This window comes from Macaca nemestrina, chromosome 7 (genome assembly GCF_043159975.1).
Source record: "Macaca nemestrina isolate mMacNem1 chromosome 7, mMacNem.hap1, whole genome shotgun sequence".
Lineage (NCBI taxonomy): Eukaryota > Metazoa > Chordata > Mammalia > Primates > Cercopithecidae > Macaca > Macaca nemestrina.
Window position 1 is genome coordinate 70,620,115 of NC_092131.1, and position 15,767 is coordinate 70,635,881.

At 38.1% G+C, this 15,767-nt stretch overlaps 1 protein-coding gene across 19 annotated transcripts in view; it reads right to left on the reverse strand.

Annotated features, from left to right (window-relative positions):
* LOC105478006 (mirror-image polydactyly 1) overlaps positions 1–15,767 on the reverse strand; it is a 402,680-nt gene that overhangs the window by 86,338 nt on the left and 300,575 nt on the right. For all 19 annotated transcript variants that reach the window (XR_011625931.1, XR_011625930.1, XM_011734956.3 and 16 more), the window contains one exon: positions 1,012–1,242. Coding sequence is in view for 17 of the 19 variants with exons in the window: in XM_011734956.3 (XP_011733258.2) it covers positions 1,012–1,242 (231 nt within the window). In the remaining 2 variants the exon portion in view is untranslated. The remainder of the gene's footprint in view (positions 1–1,011; positions 1,243–15,767) is intronic.

Consider the following 15,767-nt stretch of genomic DNA (forward strand, 5'->3'; position numbering starts at 1 on the left):
TAAAGATTAAAACGCACAAATTCTAAACTGTTTTAAAATGGTCTATTTTAAAACTACTGACTTACATAACTTTGGCTATTAATCAAAATATAACTTTGGGGATATTGAGGAAATGGTCGAGATGACATTTTCAAATAAGAAGTAGTGGGAAGTAAGAAACCTTGATGTGAGCACTGCTTCATAGTGTAAAACTGACAAAATAATTGTTAAGTAAAAAGGTATATCTTTGAAATTGAAGGTGACTAGCTATGTGAATGCTGTAATGCTGTTAACAATACATAAAGAAGGTTAAAATATATTCTATTACATGTATTCTATGTATTCTATTACAGTGGTTCTATTACATTAAAGGTGTCTCAGAAAATTCTGCTACAATGTTCAAGTCCAATAAATTAACAAGTGACTTCTTTGCCTGATAAGCTATTTGTTAACATTTTGCTAGCTGTCAAAAGGACTGACAGATTATGCAGCTTAATTTAAATTTTAATAAAAATGCAAAGATCATTCAAAATAAACACATATAATTATGCACTGTGAAAAGCAGTATTGAATACTTCAGAACAGCAACACAAGAAAATTAATTTCACCCTACTGGTTTTTATGCACCTACAAGTCTCAGACTGCAATGTCACAGATGATCTCAACTCAAGCAGGATTATTCAAAAGCTGAATGAGTTGAGGTGGTAACTTGACTGCCTCTTCCCCTTGCTAATAACTTTGCCTATTAACTTGGGACTGTGAAATGATTTAAATAGTATGGCCTCCATGAACTGATGATCAGTTATTAAATAAAAATGGTCTGCCCTACATGGTAACATTAGTTCCCAAGAAAATGACTTTTTTGACCCCAAATATGGCATCTGGTATCCAATCTAAAAAAGTTTACTGGGTTAATTCTACTTTTGTCTTAAACTATTAATATGATCAATAAATACGTATTGTTTAGTTCCCAAAAGAAAGTGTTTTGTTTTGTTTCATGTGTTTGAAGTATTAAAAGATCATTTAACTTACTTTTGAACTTTTTCATTGGTTACTTGGGAGGCCTCTATGGCATGTTGAAGTTGTAATTCCATATTTGCTCGCTCTGTCAGAGCTTGTTGCAGTTGAGTAGCCAGTTCCTCATTTTGTTGTTGAGTGATGGAAACAATGTTCTCTCTGTTTTTTAAAGCTTCTTCATATGTACTCAGGGCATAGTTAAACTGATCCTTCAGATTTTCTTCTTGAGATAAAGATTTGTGTAAACTGAGAAAATATTAAAAAATAATTTAAAGATAAGTAATGTAGACTGAGTGATCTATGATCTATTTAACAAAAACCTCCATTTAGAATCTCTAATTCTAAAAATCAATGAATACTTAAATGAGCAAATGAAAATAATTTTTATGTCACAACATATAAAATTGATAATTTTTCTGCTTCTAGGCTGAAAACCGAGACAAATGACTATGCTACCAAAGCATACAAAAAGATGCTGCAAGATGTTAATTTAATTAAATCAATGTAAATATTACATTCAATTTTCTTTAAAAGGAATACAGAACTGGAAAATAAAGTATCTCTAGGCAAATATAAGAATGTAATAAGCTGAAAGAAGTGAAAAGAGAATGGGCATTGGTTTAGGAGGCTGAGGGTCTATTCTTCCAAGCACTTAATGAGAATGGATGAGGTTTATGCAAATACTGACCAGCCTTCTACACAGCATTTTCTACTTGTCACAGTTGAGATATAAATGAATTTAAAATCACTGGTCAGATTGCACAGAAATAATATGTATTCATATATATGTGTGTATATATATATATATTTGGCTAATGAATCTTATAACAAATACATCTACTCATTAAGTCATACAGAGAAATAGCATATAAATTAAGACCAAATGAATGCAGAAGAAAATGCAGACAAATAGAATCCTAAAATGCTAAAGGTCAAATCTTTGATATGTCATTACCACCTACCACCTGAGGTTATTCTGAAATGGCACCAAGCACCTCACTCAATTAAATAAAGACATTTTGAAAATATAAATATTTAATAAGAGAAATTTAAAATCCACACAGGAGATGTTCTTTTTTATTAAATATCATTTCAGTATATGCATACAAAGGAAATGTCGATTGGAGACATTTGAAGTAAAACAACTTAACTATATAATATAGATTGATAATGTGAAGGAAAGCAATATCATTATTAAACCTGCAAAAAGCTAGGCAGTGAACTTTGGCATTGTCCTAATACCTCGTGTGATACTTTCTTTAAAACTGTTCAAACTAATTATACATTTCCTTTTTTAGTTTAAGTTACCTATAAGCCTTTACAGTATGCTTATTTTGGAGAAGGCGTCCCATAGAACTAGGATGGACATGAAACAAGGACAGTCAGCATACCAGATGAAATCATTTCAGGATTCAAATTCCTTCCTGAGAATACAGACTGTTACTAAGCCCTGGTCAATTGGCTACTACCTAGAAAATTAGAATGGCATGTAGTGCCACATTTGTGGAGTGCAAAAAATATCTTTTTTCATGGTTTTCACATTGTTATTAATCTAACTAACCCTACTTCATTTCTTCTCAGTTTTTTCTACTGACCTATGTGCCTAAGGACTGTCTCTTGCCCGTTTTCCTATTTTTTCTGTGTCCTCTCACTTTCTGCATCTCGTCTGTTCCAAGTTCCAATTTTCTTTAGCTCACTCTCTTTATCTCCTTGAAAGACGCAAGAAAGAAAGAAATTTAAAAGAAACAAACTAAAAGCTAAACCTTAACAAAGGTACTTTCTTATGTTCTTTATGCTTAAAACATTATTAGTTATATTTTGATTTGTTAACTACATTTTAAATTACACAAGGTGCATATATACAAAGTATTCAGCTTGAAAAAATGTGAAGAACAAAATACAGAACAAACGCAGAAATCTAGAAGACCCCTAGTGTTCCCTCCCATTTTTCCCCTCCCCAAAAGGTAAGTACTAATCCAACCTTTATCAAAATGTAAATTGCCTATTTTTAAACTTTTTGTCTGGCTTATTTTCCTCAACAATTGGTATGTGAAGTTCACCTTGCTGTTGCATATCATTCATTGCTTTTTATTGCTATAAAATATTCTGTTATATACATATGCCATAACTTATTTAACTATTCCACTGTTGTTGCTATGAATATTCTTGTACATGTCTTTTGATGGACCTAGGTATTCATGTCTAAAGTAGAATTTCTCCAAGGGTATGCATTATTTTCAGATTTAGTACATTGATAATAGATGCTGATTTAGATTTAGATGCTGCTAATAGTCTTCTAAATTACTTGTACCAATTTATACTCCCATCAGCAAAATATGAGAGTTTCAATTGCTTTATATCCTCCCTCAGAATGACATTGGCAAGTGCTTTTAACTTTAGTTATTTTAATATGGATGCAGTGATGTTTCATTCTATTCATATACTTATGTACGTGTATGTTGATTGATTGATTGAGACAAGGTCTCACTGTTTCCCAGGCTGACCTTGAACTCCTGGGCTCAAACAATCCTCCTGCCTCAGCCTCTTGAGTAGCTTGGACTATGGGCATATGCCACAATGCCTGACTCTTAATGCTGTCTTTTGATGAAGGTAAGTTCTCAATTTAAATAAAGTTCAATTTATCATTGTTTCTTTAATGGCAATGCTTTTTGTAAACTGTTTAAAAAATCTTAGCCTACTCCATTCCCTTATATTTTAACTTTACATATATGGCCTAATTTAAAACTCAGTGAGACAGCTTAGTTTGGGAATTCTGCATTTGTCTATCATGCCTAAAGCAGTAACCAGTATACTGTAACCAATTAGAATCAATGATTAAGTTTTAAAAATCTCACTATTATTAAAATTATGAGCATCCTGATTTAATTTCCTAATCACTCCTCACTTCCTAGTCTTTTATCATTTAATTTTTAGGGGGCAAATTTATACCTGATTTTGATTTTTCTCTCAGATGGACATGTTTGGATTGTACCCGCAAGTTCAAAAGCTTCTTAGCATTCAAAATGTCTTGGAAACCTGTTAATTACCACCAAGACTTTCCCAAACAAGGGACATGATCTTTTTAAAAAGATGGAAGTAGATAATGTCACTTAAAATCCTGCAATAGCATTTTCTTGCATTTTAAGAGAAAACAGTATCTAAAAATAAATGCTATATGTTAACTCACTAAATGTCACAACTTGCATGAGAAGTCCTATTAATATTCCTTTTTTGGGAGGTGCGAGCAAGATGGCCAAATAGGAACAGCTCCAGCCTCCAGCTCCCAGTGCGAGTGACACATGAGATGGGTGATTTCTGCATTTTCAACTGAGGTACTGGGTTCATCTCACTGGGGAGGGCCGGACAATCAGTGCCGGTCAGATAGTGCAGCCTGACCAGCCAGAGCTGAAGCAGGGCGAGGCATGGCTTCACTTGGGAAGTGCAAGGGGGAACGGAATCCCTTTGGAAACTGAGACACACAACACCTGGAAAATCGGGTAACTCCCACCCTAATACTGCGCTTTACCAAGGGTCTCAGCAAACGGCACACCAGATTATATTCCACACCTGGCCAGGAGGATCCCACACCCAAGGAGCCTCCCTCATTGCTAGCACAGCAGTCTGAGATCTAACTGCAAGGCAGCAGCGAAGCTGGGGGAGGGGCGCCCGCCATTGCTGAGACTTAAGTAGATAAACAAAGCCTCCGGGAAGCTCGAACTGGGTGGAGTCCACCGCAGCTCAAGGAGGCCTGCCTGTCTCTTTAGACTCCACCTCTGGGGACAGGGCATAGCAAAGAAAAAAAAAAAGAAGCAGCAGAAACATCTGCAGATGTCCATGACCCTGTCTGACAGCTTTGAAGAGAGCAGTGGATCTCCCAGCCCAGAGGCTGAGATCTGAGAATGGACAGTCTGCCTGCTCAAGTGGGTCCCTGACCCCTGAGTAGCCTAATTGGGAGACATCCCCCCACTAGGTGCAGACCGACAACTCACACCTCACACGGCCAGGTACACCCCTGAGACGAAGCTTCCAGAGCAAGAATCAGACAGCAGAACTCGCTGTTCAGCAATATTCTATCTTCTGCAGCCTCCGCTGCTGATACGCAGGCAAACAGGGTCTGGAGTGGACCTCAAGCAATCTCCAACAGACCTACAGCTGAGGGTCCTAACTGTTAGAAGGAAAACCAACAAACAGAAAGGACACCCACACCAAAACCCCATCAGTTCATCACCAGTATCAAAGACAAAAGGCAGATAAAACCACAAAGATGGGGAAAAAGCAGGGCAGAAAAGCTGGAAATTCAAAATATTCAAAAAATCAGAGCACATCTCCCCCTCCAAAGGAACACAGCTCATCGCCAGCAATGGATCAAAGCTGGACGGAGAATGACTCTGACGAGTTGAGAGAAGAAGGCTTCAGTTGATCAAACTTCTCAGAGCTAAAGGAGGAACTACGTACCCGGCGCAAAGAAACTAAAAATCTTGAAAAAAGAATAGAAGAATGGATAACTAGAATAATCAATGCAGAGAAGGCCACAAACGAACTGACAGAGATAAAAACTATGACACGAGAAGTACGTGACAAATACACAAGCTTCAGTAAACGAATCGATCAACTGAAAGAAAGAGTATCAATGATTGAAGATCAAATGAATGAAATGAAGCAAGAAGAGAAGTCTAGAGGAAAAAAAGGAAAAAGAAATGAACAAAGCCTCCAAGAAATATAGGATTATGTGAAAAGACCAAATCTACGTCTGATTGGTGTGCCTGAAAGTGAGGGGGAAAATGGAACCAAGTCGGAAAACACTCTTCAGGATATCATCCAGGAGAACTTCCCCAACCTAGTAAGGCAGGCCAACATTCAAATTCAGGAAATACAGAGAATGCTGCAAAAATACTCCTCGAGAAAAGCAACTCCAAGACACATAATTATCAGATTCACCAAAGTTGAAATGAAGGAAAAAATGTTAAGGGCAGCCAGAGAGAAAGGTCAGGTTACCCACAAAGGGAAGCCCATCAGACTGACAGCAGATCTCTCAGCAGAAACTCTCCAAGCCAGAAGAGAGTGGGGGCCAATATTCAACATTCTTAAAGAAAAGAATTTTCAACCCAGAATTATATCCAGCCAAACTGAGTTTCATAAGTGAAGGAGAAATAAAATCCTTTATAGACAAGCAAATGCTTAGAGATTTTGTCAACACCAGGCCTGCCCTACAAGAGACCCTGAAGGAAGCATTAACATGGAAAGGAACAACCGGTACCAGCCATTGCAAAAACATGCCAAAATGTAAAGACCATTGATGCTAGCAAGAAACTACATCAACTAATGAGCAAAATAACCAGCTAATATCACAATGACAGGATCAAGTTCACACATAACAATATTAACCTTAAATGTAAATGGACTAAATGGTCCAACTAAAAGACACAGACTGGCAAATTGCATAAAGAGTCAAGACCCATCAGGTTGCTGTATTCAGGAGACCCATCTCACATGCAGAGACACACATAGGCTCAAAATAAAGGGATGGAGGAAGATCTACCAAGCAAATGGAGAACAAAAAAAAGCAGGGGTTGCAATCCTAGTATCTGATAAAACAGACTCTAAACCATCACAGATCAAAAGAGACAAAGAAGGCCATTACATAATGGTAAAGGGATCAATTCAACAGGAAGAGCTAACTAGCCTAAATATATATGCACCCAATACAGGAGCACCCACATTAATAAAGCAAGTCCTTAGAGACTTACAAAGAGACTTAGACTCTCATACATTAATAATGGGAGACTTCAACACCCCACTGTCAACATTAGACAGATCAACGAGACAGAAAGTTAAAAAGGATATCCAGGAATTGAACTCAACTCTGCACCAAGCGGACCTAATAGACATCTACAGAACTCTCCACTCCAAATCATCAGAATATACATTCTTCTCAGCACCACATCACACTTATTCGAAAATTGACCACATAGCTGGAAGTAAAGCACTCCTCAGCAAATGGAAAAGAATAGAAATTATAACAAACTATCTCTCAGACCACAGTGCAATCAAACTAGAACTCAGGACTAAGAAAATCAATCAAAACCACTCAACTACATGGAAACTGAACAACCTGCTCCTGAATGACTACTGGGTACATAACAAAATGAAGGCAGAAATAAAGATGTTCTTTGAAACCAAAGAGAACAAAGATACAACATACCAGAATCTCTGGGACACATTTAAAGCAGTGTGCAGATGGAAATTTATAGCACTAAATGCCCACAAGAGAAAGCAGGAAAGATCTAAAATTGACACCTTAACATCACAATTAAAAGAACTAGAGAAGCAAGAGCAAACACATTTAAAAGCTAGCAGAAGGCAAGAAATAACTAAGATCAGAGCAGAACTGAAGGAGATAGAGACACAAAAAACCCTCCAAAAAAATCAATGAATTCAGGAGCTGGTTTTTTGAAAAGATCAACAAAATAGATAGACCGCTAGCAAGACTAACAAAGAAGAAAAGAGAGAAGAATCAAATAGACTCAATAAAAAATGATAAAGGGGATATCACCACTGACCCCACAGAAATACAAACTACCATCAGAGAATACTATGAACACCTCTATGCAAATAAACTAGAAAACTTAGAAGAAATGGATAATTTCCTGGACACTTACACTCTCCCAAGACTAAACCAGGAAGAAGCTGAATCCCTGAATAGACCAATAGCAGACTCTGAAATTGAGGCAATAATTAATAGCCTACCAACCAAAAAAGCCCAGGACCAGATGGATTCACAGCCGAATTCTACCGGAGGTACAAGAAGGAGTGGTACCATTCCTTCTGAAACGATTCCAATCAATAGAAAAAGAAAGAATCCTCCCTAACTCATTTTATGAGGCCAACATCATCCTGATACGAAAGCCTGGCAGAGATACAACAAAAAAAGAGAATTTTAGACCAATATCCCTGATGAACATTGATGCAAAAATCCTCAGTAAAATACTGGCAAACTGAATCCAGCAGCACATCAAAAAGCCTATCCACCATGATCAAGTTGGCTTCATCCCTGGGATGCAAGGCTGGTTCAACATACGCAAATCAATAAACGTAATCCAGCATATAAACAGAACCAAAGACAAAAACCACATGATTATCTCAATAGATGGAGAAAAGGCCTTTGACAAAATTCAACAGCCCTTCATGCTAAAAACTCTCAATAAATTCGGTATTGATGGAACGTATCTCAAAATAGTAAGAGCTATTTATGACAAACCCACAGCCGATACCATACTGAATGGGCAAAAACTGGAAACATTCCCTTTGAAAACTGGCACAAGACAGGGATGCCCTCTCTCACCACTCCTGTTCAACATAGTGTTGGAAGTTTTGGCTAGGGCAATCAGGCAAGAGAAAGAAATAAAGGGTATTCACTTAGGAAAAGAAGAAGTCAAAATGTCCCTGTTTGCAGATGACATGATTGTATAGTTAGAAAACTCCATCATCTCAGCCCAAAACCTCCTTAAGCTGATAAGCAACTTCAGCAAAGTCTCAGTATACAAAATCAATGTGCAAAAATCACAAGCATTCTTATACACCAGTAACAGACAAATAGAGAGCCAAATCATGAATGAACTTCCATTCACAATTGCTTCAAAGAGAATAAAATACCTAGGAATCCAATTTACAAGGGACGTAAAGGACCTCTTCAAGGAGAACTACAAACCACTGCTCAGTGAAATCAAAGAGGACACAAACAAATGGAAGAACATACCATGCTCATGGATAGGAAGAATCAATATTGTGAAAATGGCCATACTGCCCAAGGTAATCTATAGATTCAATGCCATCCCCATTAAGCTACCAATGACTTTCTTCACAGAATTGGAAAAAACTGCTTTAAAGTTCATATGGAACCATAAAAGACCCCGCATTGCCAAGACAATCCTAAACAAAAAGAACAAAGCTGGAGGCATCACGCTATCTGACTTCAAAATGTACTACAAGGCTACAGTAACCAAAACAGCATGGTAGTGGTAGCAAAACAGAGATATGGACCAATGGAAGAGAACAGAGCTCTCATAAATAATACCACACATCTACAGCCATCTGATCTTTGACAAACCTGAGAAAAACAAGAAATGGGGAAAAGGTTTCCCTATGAAATAAATGGTGCTGGGAAAATTGGCTAGCCATAAGTAGAAAGCTGAAACTGGATCCTTTCCTTACTCCTTATATGAAAATTAATTCAAGATGGATTAGAGACTTAAATGTTAGACCTAATACCATAAAAACCCTAGAAGAAAACCTAGGTAATACTATTCAGGACATAGGCCTTGGCAAGGACTTCATGTCTAAAACACCAAAAGCAACAATAAGATAAGCAAAGTTTAAAATCACTCTTCCAGTTTTAAAATTATATAATTCTTTATAAATTTAACTTTTATAATTTAGTGTAGAAGGTAAAACTTTAAAAATATTTTTACTCACTAATATTTGATATGATCATATTTCTAATTCACATCAAATAAGCCTGCACATTGTCTCCTATGTTGCTCACCACATTAAGTCCAATGGCAGGCCAAGGTAGAAAATGTTCTTAATGTGTATTACTCCAGTGAGTACCATGTAATAGATTTCCCTTCTGAAGTGGTTTCTGTCTTGGTTTCGATGTTCCCTGGTCTATTACTTTGTCTATGGCCCTGACTATTTTCCTGGTCCCTGACTCTCTATGCCACCCCAGCTAAATATAACTTGGAATTATCAGGTTTATGAGCCACTTATATGTTTTGCTTACAGATATTTATATTCTCTTCAACTTGTCTGCCTACCTGCTCATTGAACTCTCTCTTAATTGTAATGTTACACATGGATTCAGCCTTTTTTTGCAATTAGTACTTTTCCATTTATACTAAGTTTGATGCTACTTTTCCTGACTTCCTCTCTTGTCTCCATGATCAGGTATTGGCCAAGTCCTTACAGGAGATCATTTTACTCATCATCGTAGAATATGCACTTATTATTCTGTTTATGCTTCATTTATTTTACAGTAATTGCTCAATCATTAGTGTGTTGTATATATGCTATTTATTTTAATTGGATATATATTTTTGGATTAAAATTTAGAGATGAGGTACAACAATATAGATCAGTAGGTCTTAACCAGGAGTAATTTTGTTCCTCAGAGGACATTCTGCAACATCTGAAGACATTTTTGTCACAACTGGTGGGGGTAGTGGGGAGGGTGAGATGGTACTAGCATTTAGTAAATAGAAGCTAGAGATGCTGGTAAACAGAGGATAGATTCCTACAACAGAGAATTATCCAGACCACTATGTCAACAATTTCAGTCTTGTCATTCACTCTGAGTAACACTGGGGAAAAAAGTTACCTACTGAATATTAATTTCCTCAACTCCAAAATCATGAGAAAAATATCATGGAAATCATATGAGAACGAAATGAGGTGATCTACATGTGTCAAAATAACTGGCACAATATCTGCCAGAGAATAGGCATTCATATCTGTATAATTGTTAAAAGGAATTACTTATATCTAATTAACTTTGTACAAAATGTTACACAATACTCAAGTATTTTATAAACATTTTACTGAGAAAAACAACTGCCTGTCCCTACAGGTTTTTCATGAATTGGGAGAAGGAAACTAGTTTTCTTAACCTTTGTTCGCTTACTGATAACATTCTTAAATCATTCTTGTCTAAAAAATGGGCAGGTTTGGCTTGTTTTACTGAATTAAAATAAAACCTAAGCAAATATGAAATGTAGAAGTATGTGCTGCTTTTTCCTAAGAATACATTTCTGAAAGGATAATGTCTACTTTTATTTCCTGGTTTACTACATCAATTAATTTGCTAAGACCCTTTCAAGAAGATAGTTGAAGCTGAGCATGGTGGTTCATGCTTTAATATCAGCACTTTGGGAGGCAAAGGCAGGAGAATTGCTTGAGACAAGTAGTTCTAGACCAGACTGAGCAACATAGCAAGACCCCGTCTTAAACATTATTTTTAATTGAAAAAAGAAAATCATTGACTTCCTCACTTATTTTTAAGGAAATCAGCATATGCTACAGTATAATAGGCTTTAATTTTTAATGACATACAGATAGAGGGAAATATTCAGAATGGATAAAAGTGTGGATGTGGAAGCTTAATCTGCAAATCAAACAGTCTAGTAACTTCAATGATTTGCTTCCACTGTTACTGCAGTTGATTTATTTTAATAAAATAACTTGCTAAAGTACTTTCAGAGAAAAAATAATTTCTTTATTATAAAGCAAGCCAATTAATACTGCACTTAAAATTTCAAGAATCTTAAACTGGATAACTTGTCAATATATTTATTAATATTTATTAAAAGCTTTCTGGATGCTACATTTCACAATACAAATTGGGTGTCACTAAATATCTGTTGAATTCATGCTTAGAAATGTAACAACCTATACAAATAATTCCAAGGAAGCATTAAAAAATATCGAAGTCTTTGGAGGTTTTTTTGAGACAGTCTTGCTCTTTCACCTAGGCTGGAGTGCAGCAGCATGATCTCAGCTCACTGCAACCTTCACCTCCAGGGTTCAAGCGATTCTACTACCTCAGCCTCCTGAGTAGCTGGGACTACAGGCACACGCCACTACACCCAGCTAATTTTTGTATTTTTGGTAAAGGCAGAGTTTCGCTATGTTGCACAGGCTGGTCTTGAACTCCTAATCTCAAGTGATCCACTTACCTTGGCCTCTCAAAGTGCTGGGATTACGGGCCTGAGCCATTGCGCCTAGCCAAAAATATCTAATTATTAAATATACTACAGCACCTGGAATTGATGTAGGGCCAGCTCCTGATTATCTAAGAGTATATTGTGTGCTTCATAAATTTGGTGATGTGGGAAGCAGAGTGGTAGGAGATTATACTCACAAAGCCACTTATGTTTATATACCACTGTATAGCTCACAGGCAACAAAATTTATCTTGAATTTTATCATATAATACATAATGGGCATCACTAAAATGAAAAAATTATACTGTCAAACTTAATAGAAGGTAGACTTCTGCTTTTGAGGAGATGGAAGAAATAGAAGATGCAATTAAGAAACAAATGGAGGATTTGCTGGCAAGATGGCTGAATAGGAACAGCTGTGGGCTGCAGCTCCCAGGGAGATCAACACAGAAGGCAGGTGATTTCTGCATTTCCTACTGAGGTACCTGGTTCATCTCATTGGGACTGATTGGACAGTGGGTGCAGCCCATGGAGGGTGAGCCAAAGCAGGGTGGGGCATTGCCTCACCTGGGAAGTGTAAGGGGTTTGGAAATTTTCTTCCCTACCCAAGGGAAGCTGTGAGGGACTGAGGCTGAATAACTGTGCATTCTGGCCCAGATACTGCGGTTTTCCCACGGTCTTCGCTACCTGCAGACCAGGAGATTCCCTCTGGTGCCTACGCCACCAGGGTCCTGGGTTTCAAGCACAAAACTGGGCAGCCGTTTGGGCAGACACCGAGCTAGCTGCAGGAGTTTTTTTCCATACCCCAGTGGCACCTGGAATGCTAGTGAGACAGACTGTTTACTCCCCTGGAAAGGGGGCTGAAGCCAGGGAGCCAAGTGGTCTGGCATGGCAGGTCGCACCCCCACAGAGCCCAGCAAGTTAAGATCCACTGGCTTGAAATTCTCACTGCCAGTACAGCAGTATGAGGTCGACCTCAGATGTACCAGCTTGGTGTCAGGAGGGGCATCCACCACTGCTGAGGCTTGAGTAGGCGGTTTTACCCTCACAGTGTAAACAAAGCTGCAGGGAAGTTCGAACTTGGTGGAGCCCACTGCAGCTCAGCAAGGCCACTGTGGCCAGACTGCCTCTCTAGATTCCTCCTCTCTGGGCAGGGCATCTCTAAAAAAAAAAAAAAAAAAAAAGGCAGCAGCACCAGTCAGGAGCTTATAGATAAAACCTCCATCTCCCTGGGTGGGACAGACCACCTGAGGAAGGGGCGGCTGTGGGCGCAGCTACGGCAGAGTTAAATGTCCCGGCCTGATGGCTGTGAAGAGACCAGCAGATCTTGCAGCACAGCATTTAAACTCTGCTAAGGGTCAGACTGCCTCCTCAAGTGGGTCCCTGACCCCTATGTATCCTGACTTGGAGACACCTCCAAGTAGGGGCCAACAGACACCTCATACAGAAGAGCTCTGGCTGGCATCTGGGGGGGTGCCCCGCTAGGACGAAGCTTCCAGAGGAGGGAACAGGCAGCAATTATGGCTATTCTGCAACTTCTGCTGGTGATACCCAGGCAAACAGGGTCTGGAGTGGAAATCCAGCAAAATCCAGCACACCTGCAGCAGAGGGGCCTGACTGTTAACAGGAAAACTAACAAACAGAAAGCGATAGCATCAACATTAACAAAAAGGACGTCCAGTCAGAGACCCAATCCAAAGGTCACCAACAGCAAAAACCAAAGATAGATAAATCCATGAAGATGGGGAGAAACCAGCACAAAAGGCTAATAATTCCAAAATCCAGAATGTCTCTTCTCCAAAGGATCACAACTCCTTGCCAGCAAGGGAACAAAACTGGATGGAGAATGAGTTTGATGAACTGACAGAAGTAGGCTGTAGAAGGTGGGTAATAACAGACTCCTCTGAGCTAAAGGAGCATGTTCTAACCCAACGCAAGGAAGCTAAGAACCTTGAAAAAAGGTTAGAGGAATTGCTAACTAGAATAACCAGTTTACAGAAGAACATAAATGACCTGATAAAGCTGAAAAACACAGCACGAGAACTTTGTGAAGCATACACAAATATCAATAGCCAAACTGATCAAGCAGAAGAAAGAATATGAGAGATTGAAGATCACCTTAATGAAATAAAGTGTGAAGATAAGATTAGAGAAAAAGAATGAAAAGGAACAAACAAAGCCTCCAAGATATATGGGACTATGTGAAAAGACCAAATCTACTTTTGATTGGTGTACCTGAAAGTGATGGGGAGAATGGAACCAAGTTGGAAAACACTCTTCAGGATATTATCAAGGAGAAATTCCCCAACCTAGCAAGACAGTCCAACATTCAAATTCAAAAAATACAGAGAACACCACAAAGATACTCCTTGAGAAGAGCAACTCCAAGACAGATAATCATCAGATTCACCAGGGTTGAAATGAAGGAAAAAATGTTAAGGGCAGCCAGAGAGAAAGGTCAGGTTACCCATAAAGGGAAGACCATCAGACTAACAGCGGATCTCTTGGCAGAAACAACTACAAGCCAGAAGAGAGTGGGGGCCAATATTCAACATTCCTAAAGAAAAGAATTTTCAACCCAAAATTTCATATCCAGCCAAACTAAGTTTCATAAGCAAAGGAGAAATAAAATCCTTTACAAAGAAGCAAATGCTGAGAGATTTTTGTCATCACCAGGCCTGCCTTACAAGAGCTCCTGTAGGAAGCACTAAACATGGAAAGGAAAAACTGGTACCAGCCACTGCAAAAACATACCAAATTGTAAAGACCATCAACACTATGAAGAAACTGCATCAACTAATGGGCAAAATAACCAGCTAGCATCATAATGACAGGATCAAATTCAAACATAACAATATTATCCTTAAATATAAATGTGCTAAATGCCCCAATTAAGACACAGACTGGCAAACTGGATAAAGAGTCAAGACCCATCAGTGTGCTGTATTCAGGAGACCCATCTCACGTGCAAAGATGCACAAAGGCTCAAAATAAAGGGATGGAAGAATATTTACCAAGCAAATGGAAAGCGAAAAAACAAAAAGCAAACAAACAAACAAAAAGCAGGAGTTGCAATCTTAGTCTCTGATAATACAGACTTTAAACCAACAAAGATCAAAAGAGACAAAGAAGGGTATGATAAAATGGTAAAGTGATCAATGCAACAAGAAGGGCTGTCAATGCAACAAGAAGGGCTGTCCTAAATATATATGCACTAAATACAGGAGCACCCAGATTCATAAAGCAAGTTCTTAGAGACCTATGAAGAGACTTAGACTCCCACACAATAATAGTGGGAGACTTTAACATCCCATTGTCAATATTAGACAGATCAACGAGACAGAAAATTAACAAGGACATTCAGGAATTGAATTCAGCTGTGCGCCAAGTGGACCCAACAGACATCTACAGAACTCTCCACCCTAAATCAACAGAATATACATTCCTCTCAGCACCTCATTGCGCTTATTCAAAATTTGACCACATAATTGGAAGTGAAACACTCCTCAGGAAATGCAAAAGAACGGAAATCACAACAAACAGTCTCTCAGACCACAGTGAAATCAAATTAGAATTCAGGATAAGGAAACTGCACAACTACATGGAATCTGAACAACCTGTTCCTGAATGAGTACTGGGTAAATAATGAAATTAAGGCAGAAATAAAGATGTTCTTTGAAACCAATGAGAACAAAGACACAACGTACCAGAATCTCTGGGACACATTTAAAGCAGTGTGCAGATGGAAATTTATAGCACTAAATGCCCACAAGACAAAGCAGGAAAGATCTAAAATTGACACCCTAATATCACAATTAAAAGAACTAGAGAAGCAAGAGCAAACACATTCAAAAGCTAGCACAAGGTAATAAATAACTAAGATCAGAGCAGAACTGAAGGAGATAGAGACACAAAAAGCCCTTCAAAAAAATCAATGAATCCAGGAGCTGGTTTTGTGAAAAGATGAACAAAATAGATTCACTGCTAGCCAGACTAATAAAGAAGAAAAGAGAGAAGAATCGAATAGATGCAATAAAAAGTGATAAAGGGGATATC